Genomic DNA, 17,389 nt, shown 5'->3' with positions numbered 1-17,389 from the left:
AGAATATATACAACCATAATATTATAACTTTTCAAGCCCTCTGGTCAAATATATTTTGTATAATTATTAATTAATTGAATATATTCCAACATGGTATATTTTCCTTTGGGTCAATACTACCTAACATCCTTTGACTCAGTAATTTCATATTTAAGAATTATCCAAAGGAAATAACTGAAATATATATAAACCTTTAAGTAAAAAGCATTATATTTCAATGCATTATCTTATATTGAAAAATTATAAATAACAAATTTACAACAAAGGTGAATGAGTAGGTAAACTCTGGCACACTTGTAGGATAGAATATTATATAGCCATTAAAAATGTACACTTAGACAAACATTTGAAGGCTGAGGGGAAGGGCTTATAAGAATGTTATGCAAAAGGAAAGAAAAAGGAGGGCAGAATCAAAATATATCTTTTATGTGATTTCAACACTATAAATATGCATGCGTGTATGCTTAGTCGTGCCTGACTCTTTGAGACATGATGGACCATAGCCCACCAGACTCCTCTGTTCATGGAATTTTTCAGCTAAGGATACTGGAGTGGGTTGCCATTTCCTACTCCAAGGGATCTTCCCAACCCAGGGATCAAATCCATTTCTCTTACATCTCCTGCATTGGAAGGTTAATTCTTTACCACCATGCCACCCAGGAAGCCAAAGCCAATGCTATTAATACTTGCATTTATATTCATAGTACAAAATAGAAGGAAATATACCAAAATGGTAATGGTTATATTAAAGTAATGAAATTTTGGGTGACTCTCTTTTTTCCTTTTTCTCTGTAATAAAAATATTAATAATTTAAGAAAATGGGTTATATGCCCAAAGAAACTCTAACTATAAAACTATGGGAACCAGTCCTACAGTAATAGGTTTCATCATCAAAATTTCCATCAAATGTTTTCTAGGATTTGTAAGCCCTGTTTAAGCCTCAGTCTCTTTTTACCATTGAGGCATGTTCTTCTATCTCTGCCAGACCTGTGTTGCATCCAGGGATAGATAAGATAAGTTTCCACCACACCAGGCTTCCTATCAGCCTCAGTGTGGCCTGGTAAGAATGACTTTAAGGATCAGCTTCTGCAGGAAGTGTAGAGGACTAGATTTGGGAAATTTACTCTTGACTGTTCAAATGACTCACTTTGTGTTTTAAATCACTGCGTTAAATTAATGGCAATGGGTTAATCCATTGCATTGGATTAACGGAGGCTAAAACTTAGGGAGTGGCAGCTGGCAGAAAGACCCCATTTCTTCTGTAGCAACCCTGATTTAGGGGGAAGCCAAAGCAATTACCCTGGCATTCTTGTCATTATGGGCTACTTCAAAATACCTGAGCTCTCGCTCCTGTAGAGCTTTTAGTCAGGTGTCACAGGAATTTGGCATACCTTGTGGAGATTTCTCAAATCTTGATATTTAAAACTTTGCAGAGTTCTCAAAGCACAGGCCCATTCCCTACTTTTCTGACTTTAATAATGAGACAGAAGGGAAGGAGAAGTTTGTGTAAAAGACAAGTTGGAATAACCTGCTTAATTTATGAAAATTTAGTTTAAGGGATCTTTGGTGAAAAAAAAAATTTGGAAGACAATGATTAAAATTCATCTTGAGAAGAGTTAAGAGCCAAGAAAGTAAAGGAAATTGAGAAACAGAAATTCATTTAAGAACAGGAAATAGGAAGAATTCAGACGCCCCTCCCCTATTTCTTTGAGCCTAAGAAGCCCTCTGTGGTACCGTAGGCTTCCAAGTACAAGAGTTCCCTGAACCTGCCTCCGGTGGGAGCCCGCCTCCAGCGGCAGGATGGAGGGATCATAACCTCTCTAGAGCAGCTTCACGAAAAAATCAACGAGATGAGGAACGTGTTCAACTCGCTGGAGAACAAGGTAGACATCCATTTCTAATCCTGGGGGTGGGCTGTGGGCTGTTAAACAAGAAAGGAGACAGAGCAGAGCAAATAAGTCCACGTCTTTAGAGTATTTTTTTTTTGCTTACAAAGGAATGGCCAGTTGGTACCAGAAAACCAGTCTGCAGTAGCTAAAAGTTTTCAAAATCTCCCAAGCAACTTAAAAGTGACCTGTAGTCTCAGGTGTGTGATTGTACTCACTATATATGGCATCCCCCCGGCCTGATCAGTGGTTGTGAAGCTGTTTATAAAGCAGTAGTGTTACTTCAGTGGCAGGTATTGAAGGAGCTCAAAGTAACATATGGAAAGAAAATGGGTGCTCCCAGCTCAAAATGGTTTCAGAATTCCCAAAGTCCCTATATAACCTGGCTGTTAGTGAAATGTATTGATAGCTCTTAATATTTGAGAACTGGGGTTCTACAGGTGTAGGGAATCCTGCTGCTTCCTTTTGCCTCCTGGGCAAAATGCCACACATCCACCTAGGGGAATAGTGAAAATGAAACCTATTTCTGTTGGAAAGTGGTTCCCTTTTTTTTTCTAAGCAGGAAACATGAGTGAATGTTAGGTTTCCTTCCTTCAATTTTAAAACGTGCCTACATTTTGCTTTGATATCACATGACCATCGACTTCATTTTCCTCACAGAAGGTGAATTTGTATAATGAAAATTACCAAATCAAATGTAGTTGATCTGGTGATTTAACCTAACATGACAACTGAATTAGGACATGTGCTGAAACCCATCACAGACATATCAAAATTAAAAATGACTGGAATGAAATACAGATTGCTCATGTTGTTTGCCAATCTTTCAGCTCCAAACACCTGAGATGTCATGCTTCTTTTTCCTCAGACTGATCTCCTTGATTCCTCTTATTTCCCCCTCCTCCAAGCCCTCTGTGAAGCACAGAGACCCACAAGCCCTATATTTTGAAAATATGGTGCAAAAGAATAATTCATTTTATACTTTGAGATGTCACACAAGTTGGAACCATTTGGAAAGGGTGTTTAAGGCTCCTAAAAAGTTCTGTTTTAAAAAGCAATCTGGAGTAAGCATTTCTATACTTAGCAGAATGTAAGATCATAAAAATCATGTAAGTAATGTTATTATTACCTTATTGTTATTTTCTTAACCTTTTGTTTGTTGAAAATGCTTTTTTCACTGACTCAATAAATAAAACTGAACTTTAGAAGTGCTCCATTTTCTCCACATTTCTATTTGTGCTTAGCTTTCGGATTTGCCACTTCAAGGGGGAAAAGAATTAAAATTTCTTGAATACTTTTTACATAACAAGCATATGCTGTGGTAGGTACCTTACCTGAATTTATTCATTTAATTCTCAAGACAGTCCTGTGAAATATTATCCTAGCTATATTATGGATGAGGAAAGTGCTACAAAGAGGCTTGCCTGAGGAAATTGCTACAAAGAAACTTGCCTATAAGGTTTTAGTACTTATAGGAGAGTTGCTAGGATTTATACCCTACCTGACTCCAAAATTGACACCCTTTTCATGGTTGGAAGTTGACAATAAAAATCCAAGTGTGCATTCCTACATGACCAGGCTTGACAGCTGAAGAGGATTCTCGTCACTATCAATGTGCTGAGTTTCTACCATTGTAGGTTTTCCTGCCCCTGGAAACACCATAATCTCCTTTTTCATGATATCATCCAAGAATATAGAAAAAAATAACTTCTTCCCTTTCAAAGAAATATTCAGATATGCTTAATTATTACTTTTTATCATTACATTTTTTTAAGGAAAGAAATAACTGAATTTCTTCAGCATCCTTTCTTGCATGGAATTCAAAGAGTTACTGATCAACACTGTCTTTCACATGCATAGCTTGCTTTTAAAGTAAATCTCTTTTTAATCAAAGGTGTTTGAATAAATAGTAAGTTGCAGGAACACTTGCAAACAATAAATTGTTGCTTTTTTCTAATCACTATCAAGCTTCAGCATGAGTGATATAAAGAAGACCCACTTTTCCCTAGACAAATGGGGCCAAAGTGGCCTTAAGTTATGTACACAATAGTCTTCTAGTAAATGAGTTCTGTACATGTTCAAGAGCCTGGTTTTGCAAACAAAAGAAACATCCAAGGGATCAGAGATACCATTCATAATAATTTACAGCAAATTGAATTCACTCTTTGTGTATTATTTAGTTGCAGGCTCTAGCCTCTGAACTCAAAACTGGCTTCACAGAAGCAATGCAAGAACTGTCAAGAATTCAACATGGAGAATATGCTTTGGAAGAGAAGGTTAAGAGCTGCAGATGTTCCATGGAAGAGAAAGTTACTGAGATGAAGAATTCATTGAACTATTTTAAGGTAGGTCCTTCTTCTATTTCCCTCCTAGAGATTTCTGGTCATCTTAACAGAAGTTAAAAAAAAAAAACAACAACAACAAAACTTGCCTTTTTGCCTAGCAACCAAATACGAGAATTTTCCTCTGGCCCATTCACTAACTTTCATGGAAAACTATCATGTTTTACTTAGTGGGATCTCTATGTTAAAATTAGAAGCTACAATAGAAGTAAAGTTTTCATCTCTCATTCATTCATTTAATATGTATTAAAAGTTTTCTGTGTACTAGATATCATGTTATATGCTTTAACTTCATATACCAGATTAAATACATATAAATTCTTATTTTTTAGGAAGAGCTGAGCAATGCCATGTCAATGATCCAGGCCATCACTTCCAAACAAGAAGAAATGCAACAGAAAATTGAACAGCTTCAACAGGAGAAGCGAAGAGAATCTCGAAAAGTTAAAGCCAAGTGAGTGTCTGACCAAAAAACTGACTAAAGGCGAACATATAAGCAATGGCTCATAGACGGGCACCAGAAATACCTTTCCCTCTATTGGTGGACAGCTGGCCACTGGGCTCCACGGACCAGCATGTGATAGAGTTATGCAGCAGAAAAATGAATGGTGGGACTTCTCTGGCAGTCCAGTACTTAAGACTCCATGTTTACAATGCAGGGTGCAAAGGTTCAATTCCTGGTGGGGGAAATAAGAACAGTAGCAGAAAACACACTTACTATAACTGGAAGTTAAATGAAAATGACATGAAGTGGCAGGCAGAATTTAACTGTAAAAACGTAAAATAACAACTAGAAAGTGAAAGTGTTAGTCACTCAGTCACGTCCGACTCTTCGTGACCCCATGGACTGTAGCCCACTAGGTACCACTGTCCATAGAATCCTCAAGGCAAGAATACTGGAGTGGGTTGCTAGTTCCTTCTCCAGGGGATCTTCCCGACCCAGGGGTTGAATCTGGGTCTCCCACATTGCAGGCAGACTCTTTACCAGCTGAGCCACCAGGAAAATAACAACTAGAAAGATGTATTTAAATTATGATTTTTGTGCTAAAATAGTGGGTCACCAGTGATTTTATTAGATTTCTGAAATTTCTCTAATACTATTATTATTTTACTTTGACCATTGAAAATAAATTTATGTTAAACAATAGTCCAACCAGGCTGAATTAAGTAAAGCTTCACCACTAAATAGATATAATCTTCATTGTTACATGTTTTAATACGATCAAATTTAAAACATAACTAATATTTGTGTGACCCTGGAGAATGGTTCAGTATTTTCAGTCGAGCACCTGCTCCTTCCTGCTACCTTTGTGTTGCTTTGTGAAGAGAATGTAAATTATCCCAAGAAATTGTTCCCACTGTAAACTCTGTAACAGGGAAGCTAGTAACAGAAAAATAAGAATGCAGATATTATAATTAGAAGGTGAATTGTATGTATTTGGTGATGAGTTGCATTGAATCATATGAATGGCTAGTATTCAACTGTGTTTAATTTAAAAAAACTGCAACTTTGTATGGTTCAGAAATTTTCTTGACCTATTCTGAACTGACTCTTTTCTTACCCCATCACATAGTAAGAGCCTTTTTTCTTCTTCTTCTTCTTTTTTTTTTTTAAGGAAAACTCAGAAAGAAGAACATGGATCACAGGCTGGACCTGCTCAAGCACAAGGAAGTCCTTTCCGTTCCATCAACATCCCGGAGCCTGTTCTTCCAAGTGAAGACTTTACAAACCTTTTGCCTTCTCAGGCCTATGAAAAAGGTACAGTTCACACATCATATTGAATTAGCCAAGTAGTTCTCCCTTGGTTCCTAGGACTTCGGTAACACTGAGAATAGGCTTACAGCCTCCATCTTTATAAGATGAAAATGGTGTATTGCTCAGGATTTTTGCTTTTATAACTGGAATGTAGAATTCAGAGGATCTAAGAGATGGAGAGAGTCTGCCCAAATTTAAAAGATTTTCTTTTGAGGAAAAATACTAATCTGGGTATTCTAAGTTTCAAACGGGTTGGAAATAACTTATTATACAATAATACTATACAAGCTGTAGTAAAAAAATTCTAATTATTCATGCTAAAAAATTGTTTTATTTTCTACATTACTTCTCAATCCTTACCTCTCTGCACAGATGGCAAATTGTGTTCTTTTTTTTTCAGCAAAGGTTTCACAGATATGAGAAAGTTATATCTGCTCTAACAGGCAAACACTGATGTCAGTGATAACCTAATTCTATACTTTCCTTTCTCTGGAAAACTGATCTGGTGGTGTTTGTGGGCTGAAACAGCCACAGCCATATCACCTAAAATAATTAGAAAATATCTGTATGTAGCAGTCCTGAAGAAAAGGGCTTTCCAATAGATGTTGCTAAGCATGTTCACTTACATGTTTGCTACGTCTTTGTATCCTCAACAATGTCTAGCAAGCACCTTATATGCAGGAGCATGAATGGAGATACTAACACTGTTTGGATAAATTTTCCTATGGTTTTTAGGTCTCATATTGAAAGTCTCCAAAAGAGGCTGAATAACTCCTAGACCAACTATAATCTCCTCAAGAGCAGGACTGGTGGTTTTCCACCCTTATGGCTTAAGAAACGATGTAACTCATATATTCAAAGATAATAAATCTGCTTTGGATAATATAAAAATCTTAATCAAGTGGCTTTTAAGTGGTATTAACTTCAAAGTACAGATTTGCTTTTTTATTTTTTATCCATTTGAGTATTTATTGTAGAGACTCAATAGGTGCAGCCTGGGAAAACTCACTTGCTCCATCTAGGGAATGGCTTCATCACAGGTGGCTCTGCGTTTTTTGCTCCACAGCATAAAGAACACAGCATAAAATGAAGATATTGTTAGGAAAGAATGTAGAATGGGCTTGGAAGGTAGAAGTCAGATCAGAGTTAAGTCTGGGACAGCCGACCACACGCACAAGATAAAAAATTAAAAGTTATATTTGCAAAGTGCCCAGATGCATGGCAAATTCTCCTTCTTTCATTATTATATAGGCATGGCTTATATAATATAGTTTATTCTACTGAGTTGCTATACTAATTTGGGGGATAATATGCCATAGTAAGACATTCTGGATATGATTGGTGGTAGTTTATGTTAAAACTTGAGGTCAAAGGACCAAACTATCAGAAGGGGTTGGCTTACCCATTGTTAATTATAAAATGGTGCCATTGTTATCCATTGACCCAAAATTCAGTATCTTAAAAGAGCAAACATTCATTATATCACAGTTTCTCTGAGTTGGGAATCTTTGCACAGCTTAGCTGAGTGCCTCCGGCTCAAGGTCTCTCATGAGGTTGCAGTCAAGGTGTTGGGCACCGGCTACCCTTCCTTCTATCCATCCATTCATCTACACGTTCATCCGTCCGTTCACCTCAAGCATTGATTTAGGTGGTGGGATGTCATAATGAACAACAAGAATTTCTAACCCTCAAGGAGCTGTTGTTCTGAAGGAAGCAGACAATGAACAAGACAAAATATGTATTAGATAGTGGTCAGAAGACAAATAAGGGAACACAGGTATAATTTTAGAGAGGGTACCAGGTAAAGATCTGAAGGAAGTGAGAAAGTAGGTTTATGGATATCAGAGTGGGGAAAGGGACCAGCCCCAAGGTACTAGGAGGAACATCACTGATGTGCTCAAGAAATTGCATCAGACCAGTGTGGTCACGTATGGATGTGAGAGTTGGACTGTGAAGAAGGCAGAGCACCGAAGAATTGATGCTTTTGAACTGTGGTGTTAGAGAAGACTCTTGAGAGTCCCTTGGACTGCAAGGAGATCCAACCAGTCCATTCTCAAGGAGATCGGTCCTGGGATATCTTTGGAAGGAATGATGCTAAAGTTGAAGCTCCAGTACTTTGGCCATCTCATGCGAAGGGTTGACTCATTGGAAAAGACTCTGATGCTGGGAGGGATTGGGGGCAGGAGGAGAAGGGGACGACAGAGGATGAGATGGCTGGATGGCATCACTGTCTCGATGGACATGAGTCTGAGTGAACTCCGGGAGTTGGTGATGGACACGGAGGCCTGGCATGCTGCGACTCATGCGGTCGCAAAGAGTTGGACACAACTGAGCAACTGAACTGAACTGAGTGGGGCTAAAAGCAGAATAAACAGGGAAACGATAGGAGATGGGTTTTAAAAAAAACAGCAGGCAGAGGAGGGGGTCAGATATTTCAGGGCCTTAAGAACATTCTAAGATCTTTGGTCTTTGCATGGAAACGGGGAGCTGTTGGAGGGCTAAGCAGAGGCTTGACAGGGTCTGACTTACATTTTAAAATCATCCTTCTGGCTCTGTTTAGCATTACCATCCTCACCATCACAGTTACATAATCATTTAGCTCTTGCTGTGTGCAGTTTAGAAATGTTATCTTATTTAATTCTTATGGCAATCTATGAGTTAAGTACTAGTTATATCTTTTTAGAAACGAGAGATTAGTACTTGCCACACTCTATTGTAATTTTTTTTACTGCTCTGGCTTCCCCAGTAGAAGGTAAGCTCTGTGAGACTATCCCAGTTCTTAGTTCATAGAAGGTGCCTGTCTGTGTTAGTGGGATGAATATTGATTGACAGCTTTCCTTCATCTGCAGCACAAGAGACCAGATCCGTGCATGTAGGAGACAGCAATGTGAAGGGAATAATGGGTCCTGGTGAGTGGTGCTTCTTCAAGTTCTCTTTTCTTCTAACAGTCTCACCCTTTCCCTTCTTCTACCTTTCCTGCTTCTACGCCCTCAGTCCCAAACCAGGAATGAAAGAACTCAGGCAAGATAAAGCACTATTTCACTAAGATTCCAAGATGCATGCTGGAGTAGGTCAGCAACTCAGTTAATCCCAGAGAGAAGGGGAAGGAAGTTGAAGACAAAACCAGTCTTCTTAGTTCCTTCAGGCTTGTTTCAGTTACCACTGAACTAACACTTGCTGAGAACTCACAAGTGCAGGTGGAATGACATTTAAGTTTTCTGTGGACCACACACCTTATAGTTTATGTAATTTAAAAGTTATCTGGAGATAATTCACCGGAATTTTATAAATTATTTCATCTTCCCTCCCTCCCTTCCTCCTGCCTTTTGGAAATATACCATCATCAGGGCCAAGGAGGACAAATTCCAAAATACGACACTGTCTTTGGTACCCTTCTTCCTGCTCTTTCTGCGTTTTCTTCCCAGGTGTGCTCACCTGAAAGGAAGAAATATGAAGAATCAATACATATGACTATAAGTTAGTTTTGTTATTATATTTTACAAAATAAATAATTTATAAATTAACTAATTTATATTTTATTTTGTAAAATTTATATTTTTAAAGTCATTCAGTAGAGTCTGTGTGCCAAAAGTTAAGTATATAGACCAGAAACAGAGAAAGGTGATCCTTTGTAACTGTGGAGACTTTAAATTCTTAATAGATATGTTTAACCCTCAAAGGATAGTTGTACCCAAGCAAAGGCATAATATTTTTCAGTTAGTAACAAATATAATTTAAAAAAAAATCAGAACTTGATGGCAGATGTTATTTTTCAGGAATGACCCCAACAACTCCAGAAGCAGAAGAAAACCTTAAGCCTTGCCTCTCAGCTGATATCCAACCCAAGAGTCATCTCCCACCTGGTGTGTGGAGGCAGCCTAAGGATGCTAAAGACTGGGGTGAAGAATACGTCACAAAAGACCACCCAGATAAACTCAAGGAAGTGGGCCAGGGCAGACATAGCTCCTTGGAAAACGTTTTATGTGAAACTTCTTTAGCTGGTAAGTCCCAAGGGGCAATGTGGGCTGAAAATGTAAAGAACAAGAAACCTAAGGGCTGGAATCCTTGCAATTTAGATGCAGTGGACCTATGGGACAATTGAGCCTCTGGTTTCCTTTTGAGATGAACAAACCGAAGTCTTTAGTGGTAAAGGGACTCACCTGAGGTCACACAGCTAACTGGGACTACCACCTTGATCCTGGGTATCCATGACACTTAGTATTGTACTGCTCTGGAAAAAAAGGCATAAGATTAGTGGAGAAGAAGGCAGAATTTTGTGATGGATTTATTCAGTGATATGGAATGTTCAACATATGAATCTTGTATCAGGGGTTCACCACCAAAATGTCAAATACTGCAAAGAGGTCTGTTTTTCCTTTCCTCCCTTTTTCCCTCTTTCCTTTCTTTCTTCAAATGATAAATCATCACTGAGCACTTAGCATAGGTCTGACAATGGCATTTCCCTCCAATTGTCATTTTTAATTAAGTAATTTTAATTGGAGGCTAATTACTTTACAATATTGTAGTGGTTTTTGCCATACATTGACATGAATCAGCCATGGGTGTACATGTGTCCCCCATCCTGAAGCCCCTTCCCATCTCCCTCCCCATCCCATCCCTCAGGGTCATCCCAATGCACCAGCCCTGAGTGTCCTGTCTCATGCATTGAACCTGGACTGGCAATCTATTTCACATATGGTAATATACACGTTTCAATGCTATTCTCTCAAATCATCCCACCCTCACCTTCTCCCACAGAGTCCAAAAGTCTGTCCTTTACATCTGTGTCTCTTTTGCTGTCTTGCATATAGGGTCATCATTCAGTTCAGTTCAGTTCAGTCACTCAGTCGTGTCCGACTCTTTGTGACCCCATGAATCACAGCACACCAGGCCTCCCTGTCCATCACCAACTCCCGGAGTTCACTCAGACTCACGTCCATTGAGTCAGTGATGCCATCCAGCTATCCCATCCTCTGTCGTCCCCTTCTCCTCCTGCCCTCAATCCCTCCCAGCATCAGAGTCTTTCCCAATGAGTCAACTCTTTGCATGAGGTGGCCAAAGTACTGGAGTTTCAGCTTCAGCATCATTCCCTCCAAAGAAATCCCAGGGTCATCATTACCATCTTTCTGAATTCCATATATATGCTTTAATATACTTGTATTGGTGTTTTTCTTTCTGACTTACTTCACTCTGTATAATAGGCTCCAGTTTCATCCACCTCATTAGAACTGATCCAAACGTGTTCTTTTTAATAGCTGAGTAATATTCCATTATGTATATGTACCACAGCTTTCTTATCCATTCATCTGCCAATGGACATCTAGGCTATTGTAAACAGTGCTGCGATGAACATTGGGGTACATGTGTCTCTTTCAATTCTGGTTTCCTCAGTGTGTATGCCCAGCAGTGGGATTGCTGGGTCGTATGGCAGTTCTATTTCCAGTTTTTTAAGGAATCTCCACACTGTTCTCCATAGTGGCTGTATTAGTTTGCATTCCCACCAACAGTGTAAGAGAGTTCCCCTTTCTCCACACCCTCTCCAGCATTTATTGTCTGTAGACTTTTTGATAGCAGCCATTATGACCGGCATGAGATGTTACCTCATTGTGATTTTGATTTGCATTTCTCTGATAATGAGTGATGTTGAGCATTTTTTCATGTGTTTGTTAGCCATCTGTATGTCTTCTTTGGAGAAATGTCTGTTTACTTCTTTGGCCCATTTTTTGATTGGGTCGTTTATTTTTCTGGAATTCAGCTGCATGAGCTGCTTGTATATTTTTGAGATTAATTCTTGGTCAGTTGCTTCATTTGCTATTATTTTCTCCCATTCTGAAGGCTGTCTTTTCACCTTGTTTATAGTTTCCTTTGTTGTGCAAAAGCTTTTAAGTTTAATTAGCTCCCATTTATTTATATTTGCTTTTATTTCCATTACTCTGGGAGGTGGGTCATAGAGGATCCTGCTATGATTTACATCAGAAAGTGTTTTGCCTATGTTTTCCTCTAGAAGTTTTATAGTTTCTGGTCTTACATTTAGATCTTTAATCCATTTTGAGTTTATTTTTGTGTATGGTATTAGAAAGTGTTCTAGTTTCATTCTTTTACAGGTGACCAGTTTTCCCAGTACCACTTGTTAAAGAGATTGTCTTTTCTCCATTGTATATTCTTGCCTCCTTTGTCAAAGGTGTCCATAGGTGTGTGGATTTATCTCTGGGCCTTCTATTTTATTCCATTGATCTATGTTTCTGTCTTTGTGTCCATACCATACTGTCTTGATGACTATAGCTTTGTAGTATAGTCTGAAGTCAGGCAGGTTGATTCCTCCAGTGCCATTCTTCTTTCTTAAGATTGCTTTGGCTATTTGAAGATTTTTGTATTTCCATGCAAATTGTGAAATTATTTGTTCTAGTTCTGTGAAAAATACCATTGGTAGCTTGACAGGGATTGCACTGAATCTGTATATTGCTTTGGGTAGTATACTCATTTTCACTATATTGATTCTTCCAATCCATGAACATGGTATATTTCTCCATCTATTTGTGTCATCTTTGATTTCTTTCATCAGTGCTTTATAGTTTTCTATATATAGGTCTTTTGTTTCTTTAGGTTCCCTCCAACTGTTTTTAGTATATGTGCTGCTGAAGTGAGCACTCCTCCAACTGTTTTATAGTAGGTAATTTTTAATTTTTTATTATCAAATACATGAAAACTGAATAACACTAAAAGGTTTATTGTGAAAATCAGTAGCACCCACTTTAAATTCTTTTGACCTATTTTTTTCTGGTGCTTGCTTCCATGTTTTAAAAAGAGTTTATGCTGCTATTTTTTTTCTATTGGTACATTGCATGCATGCTAAGTTGCTTTAGTCGCATCCAACTCTTTGTGAATCTATGGACTGTAGCCAGCCAGGCTCCTCTGTCCATGGGATTCTCCAGGCAAGAATACTGGAGTGGGTTGCCATGCCCTCCTCCAGGGGATCTTTCCAACCCAGAGATTGAACCTGCATCTCTTATGTCTCCTGCATTGGCAAGTTGGGTTTTTACCACTAGCACCACCTGGGGATACACAGACCTATATAATATGAGAAATATATTGGGTTGGCCAAAAAGTTCTTTTGGGTTTTTCCATAATGTCTTACAGAAAAACCCAAAAGAACTTCTTGGCCAACCCAACATTAATATTTCTAATATAGAAATATTATCTCATAAAGTTCTCTCATATACCTTTTCAGGCAATACCCACCCACAGAACCACTACTCTGACTTCTGTCACTGTAAATTAGTTGTGTCTGTTCTTGACTCCATAAAAATGGAATATTACAATATGTAGTTTTTTCATGTCTGGCCTCTTTCTCTCAACATAGTGTTGCATGTAATTCATTCAGTAATTTATTCCTTTTTATTAATCATATTGAATGAATTTACCATAATTTATCCATTCTCTCATTGCTAGAAATTGGATTGTTTCCAATTTAGGGCTACTATGAATAAAACTGCTGTGAATATTCTTGTATGTCTTTTTTTTTTAATGTATGCTCTCATTTCTCTTGAGTGTACACCTAGGAGTAGAATCTTTGGATTATGGGATAGGATTATGTTTAACTTTAAAACACCAGCAGTTTACCAAAGTAGTTGGAACATTTTATACTCCTACCAGCAATGTATGAAACTTTCCAGTTTTTTTACATTCTTCTCAGTATTTAGTATGATCAGCCTTTTAAATTTGAACCATTCTGTGGGTGTGTCCTGTGTCACATTGCAGTTTTAATTTGCACTTCCCTGAGGACTAATGATGCTGAGCATATTTTCATATGCTTGTTGACTATTTGTATTTCTTTTATGAAGTACTTATTTAAGTCCTTTGTCCAGTGTTTAAATTGGGTTATCTTTTTATTCTCTATTAGTATGGTTTCTTAATATATTTTGAATATGAGTTCCCTGTAAGACATACACGTTGAGAATATTCTATTCTCTGCCCTGCTTTTTCACCTTCTTGATGGTCTTTTGATAACAGATATTTTAAATTTTAATGAAGTTCAATTTATCAATTTTAAATGTTTAAAATAGTTTGTGACTTATGTGCCCTTGCAAAATATTTTTACCAGTTCTAAGGTTATCAAGATATTCTACTATGTTTTCTTATAAAAATCTTTATAGTTTTAGCATTCACATTTAGGTCTATGACTCATCTTGAATAAATTTTGCTGTGTGGTAGGAATCCAGATTCATTTTTTTCCCATATGGCTATCCAGTTGCTTCAGTTCCATTTATTGAAAATGCCTTCCTATTCTCATTGAAATGAGTAGGAAAAGCCAAGTCATCACATATATGTGGGTCTAACTCTAGACTCTAAGGCTTCCCATGTGGTTCAATGGTAAAGCATCTGCCTGCCAATGCAGCAGATGCTGGAGACATGGGTTTGCTCCCTGGGTCTGAAAGATCCCTTGGAGAGGATAATGGCAATCCACTCCAGTATTCTTGCCTGGGAAATCCCATGGACAGAGGAGCCTGGTGTGCTACAGTCTATGGGGTTGCAGAAGAGCTGGCCATGACTTAGGGACTAAACAACAAATTCTACTCTATATTCTTTTATTGTGATTAGGAGAGAATTGACATCTTGACAGTACTGATATTCCAGCTGAAGAACATGGTATTATTCCTTTTACTTGGGTCTTGTTTAATTTTTCTTAGCAATGTAACAAAGTCTATCATTGACATTTTTTTAAAACAGCATTTACCCTAGAGACCTCTGTCATCCTACTCCATTCTGACTCACTGCACTGCTGCCCTTCCGGGACTTCTCAGTCTTCCTGTGAATTCCCTTAAAATTTCTCATATGTTAGATTCCTAGTCAGGGTTTTGTGGAGGTGTGTTGCTGTTGTTGTTGTTGTTGTTTTGCATATCCTTCTCAGTTTCTTGGTTTACTTGGTTTTGATGGAACACATAGCCTAGTAGTTTCCACATAATTCATTGGCTATTTAGATGAACATAAAGTCATTTTCCATTATCATTTTGAAGCAATTGTTCCACTGTCTTCTAAATTCTAATGTTGCCAGTGAAAAATCCAATATCATCTAATCCGCAGTCCTTCGTATGTTACCTGATTTTTCTTTCTGGTAACTTTTAGGATCTTCTCTTTACCTTTGGTATGCTAAATTTTCACAGTGATGTGGTATATTTTACAGTGATATGAGAGATTTTTTCATTAATTATGCTGAATGCAAATGGGCCCTTTCCTCTGGAAGTACATGTCCTGGTATTTTTTGTATTATTAATTTGATAATATCTTCTCATTCATTTTCTTTCTTTTCTCTGAAACTTCTATTAGTTTGATATTGGCTCTCCTGGACTAATTTTTTCTATTACCGCCTTTCTTGGTGGGGAGGGAAATGGAGGCAGGTGTACAGATTTCCTTGACTTTGTCTTCTGCTCTTTTAAAAAAGCCAAAAAGTTTTTTTTCCTGGATTGTTTTTTGAAAATAGGATCCTGTGATTATTAAATGGGCAGAACATTTTTGGTAACTCTTTGAGGATATTAATTATAAGATGTTTTAAAAGATTTCTTTTTTTCCTGCATTGTCTCTATTTATGGTTCCTCCTTTTAAAAATGTGTATGTACTTTTTTCTTCTCTTTCTTTTATGATGTAAGATTGATTCAAGTATCTGAGGATTCTTAGCTAATTATTCATATCCAGGAAAAAGGGCCTAAATAAAAAGAAACCTAAAAATCCTGTGTTGGTCAAGCTGATCAATAAGTGGGCTTCTTATCTGCTAATCAGGTAGCAAATTTCCATTTTGATAGGTAACGTCTGTATGTCAGTGTTTGTAGACCTTTTTCACTTGGGCAGCTCCTTTCTCCAGTGGAAGGTCCTCTGGTCTCCAGTCTGGACAGTATAAGTCTGGCTGCTGGCACTCTGGGACCTGAAGGCAAAGAGGCTGAGAGGAGTCTCACTGTTTTGTATGTGAGCCTTCTTTGAGTCCCTTTGTTTTCATTTTAGCATTTCAACTCTGCTCTCTGCTATGTCTGATGTTCAGATATCAGAGATTTGGGCTTCTCTGGCTTTTCTCATTTCCCCTGGGGTGGAATTGAGGAAGTCATCCAGCATGGGTATGGGGAACTGAAGGTTCAGCTTCACTGAATGTAGACTGTTTCTCCTGTTTACAGCATTGCCTCTTACTTGTACTCTCTTGATGCCTTGGTGTCTCCAATCCTTGGGCCTTTCTGCTTCTCAGCCGATTTCCCATCCACAGATGAAAACACCAAAGTAAATGGTTTGGTGCCCTTTGCTCTGCTGAATTAATGACCATGCCTCCACTCTTCCATCTTCCAGAAATTTGCTGGTGTCTCTATTGCTTTCAATACCTTTTTATTGTTTTCTATCATCTAACAGGGTCTCAGGGAACAATGGTTAACAAAAATTCCCTCCTTGGTTTGTTTTTAAAGCTAAAAGACAGACTGTGGCTCTAGAACTGCTTGAATCAGAAAGAAAATATGTCATTAACATCTCTCTGATCCTGAAGATCAAGGCAACATTCCAGGGGTCAGATGGAAAGAGGAATTCTAAAGAGAGAAGGTACCCATGTATTCATTGCCTTTGCTTTTCAGATTAATTAAAATTTAAGGTAAGTTGTTTATTGTTTCCACTTTGGGAATTCTGGTACTTATCAAGAGCTCCAGACACAGACTTGGAAAAGAGACTAGTCAGTGACTGCAGGTAACCCCTGGCAAGTCTCAACTTTTGACTTCCAGCAGATAAGAAAATGAGACGAGTCTCTGGGGCTTTCAGTGGCCCTCGCATGTCTGTTAAGAGCCTAAAGGGAAAAAGTGCAACAGTGAGGAAGGTATTCCTGTCTGTTGCCATCTGCATATTCCACTGGAAATCCTGGAAGAACCCCTGGAACCACTTCTCAGAGCACAGGGAATGGATGGGAATGGAGATCTGAAGTGGCCATTAGATAAATGATACAGGGCTTACATAGCTGTGAACTTGGACCTTTCTTATTATTTGTTCAGGAAATCCTTGTTAAGGTATGAGCCGCATGTGAGTGTAGTCATGTTATGGGGGCAGAGCTTCCATCGGGCCTCTGATGTGTTACAGCAACTTGCTAGTCCCCAGGTTACCACACCCCTCCCTCTATATCTGTTCCAAAACTTCAGATTTTCTCTGCTTTCCTCTCTGCTGAGAGAAAGCAGGAAGGAGAAACTTACGATTTGGTGGGGAAAGACTACTGACATAATCCAGATCAACTGAGGAAAAGGCCAAGCCAAATAAATGAGAAGTCTGGATGATGGATGACTAGAGACAAACACAGCATTACCACTTTAAGTATTCTACCAGGTAATATGCACTGGTGGTTCATGAAGTTGTGGGAAGCCTGAACTATATTTTCCAGATCCTTATCACCGCC

At 38.2% G+C, this 17,389-nt stretch overlaps 1 protein-coding gene across 1 annotated transcript in view; it reads left to right on the top strand.

Moving 5' to 3' along the window:
• Positions 1-4,073: 4,073 nt before the first annotated feature.
• Positions 4,074-17,389, top strand: part of ARHGEF33 (Rho guanine nucleotide exchange factor 33) — a 43,361-nt gene continuing 30,045 nt past the window's right edge. The window contains exons 1-6 of the mRNA XM_069583502.1: positions 4,074-4,232; positions 4,562-4,683; positions 5,846-5,988; positions 8,835-8,894; positions 9,762-9,986; positions 16,425-16,554. Coding sequence (XP_069439603.1) covers positions 4,113-4,232; positions 4,562-4,683; positions 5,846-5,988; positions 8,835-8,894; positions 9,762-9,986; positions 16,425-16,554 — 800 coding nt within the window. The 5' untranslated portion in view covers positions 4,074-4,112. The remainder of the gene's footprint in view (positions 4,233-4,561; positions 4,684-5,845; positions 5,989-8,834; positions 8,895-9,761; positions 9,987-16,424; positions 16,555-17,389) is intronic.

The sequence above is a fragment of the Ovis canadensis genome, chromosome 3, assembly GCF_042477335.2.
Source record: "Ovis canadensis isolate MfBH-ARS-UI-01 breed Bighorn chromosome 3, ARS-UI_OviCan_v2, whole genome shotgun sequence".
In the NCBI taxonomy this organism is placed as follows: Eukaryota; Metazoa; Chordata; class Mammalia; order Artiodactyla; family Bovidae; genus Ovis; species Ovis canadensis.
Note: the sequence above shows the minus strand (reverse complement) of the source record. Positions and strands in the feature narration are given on the sequence as shown.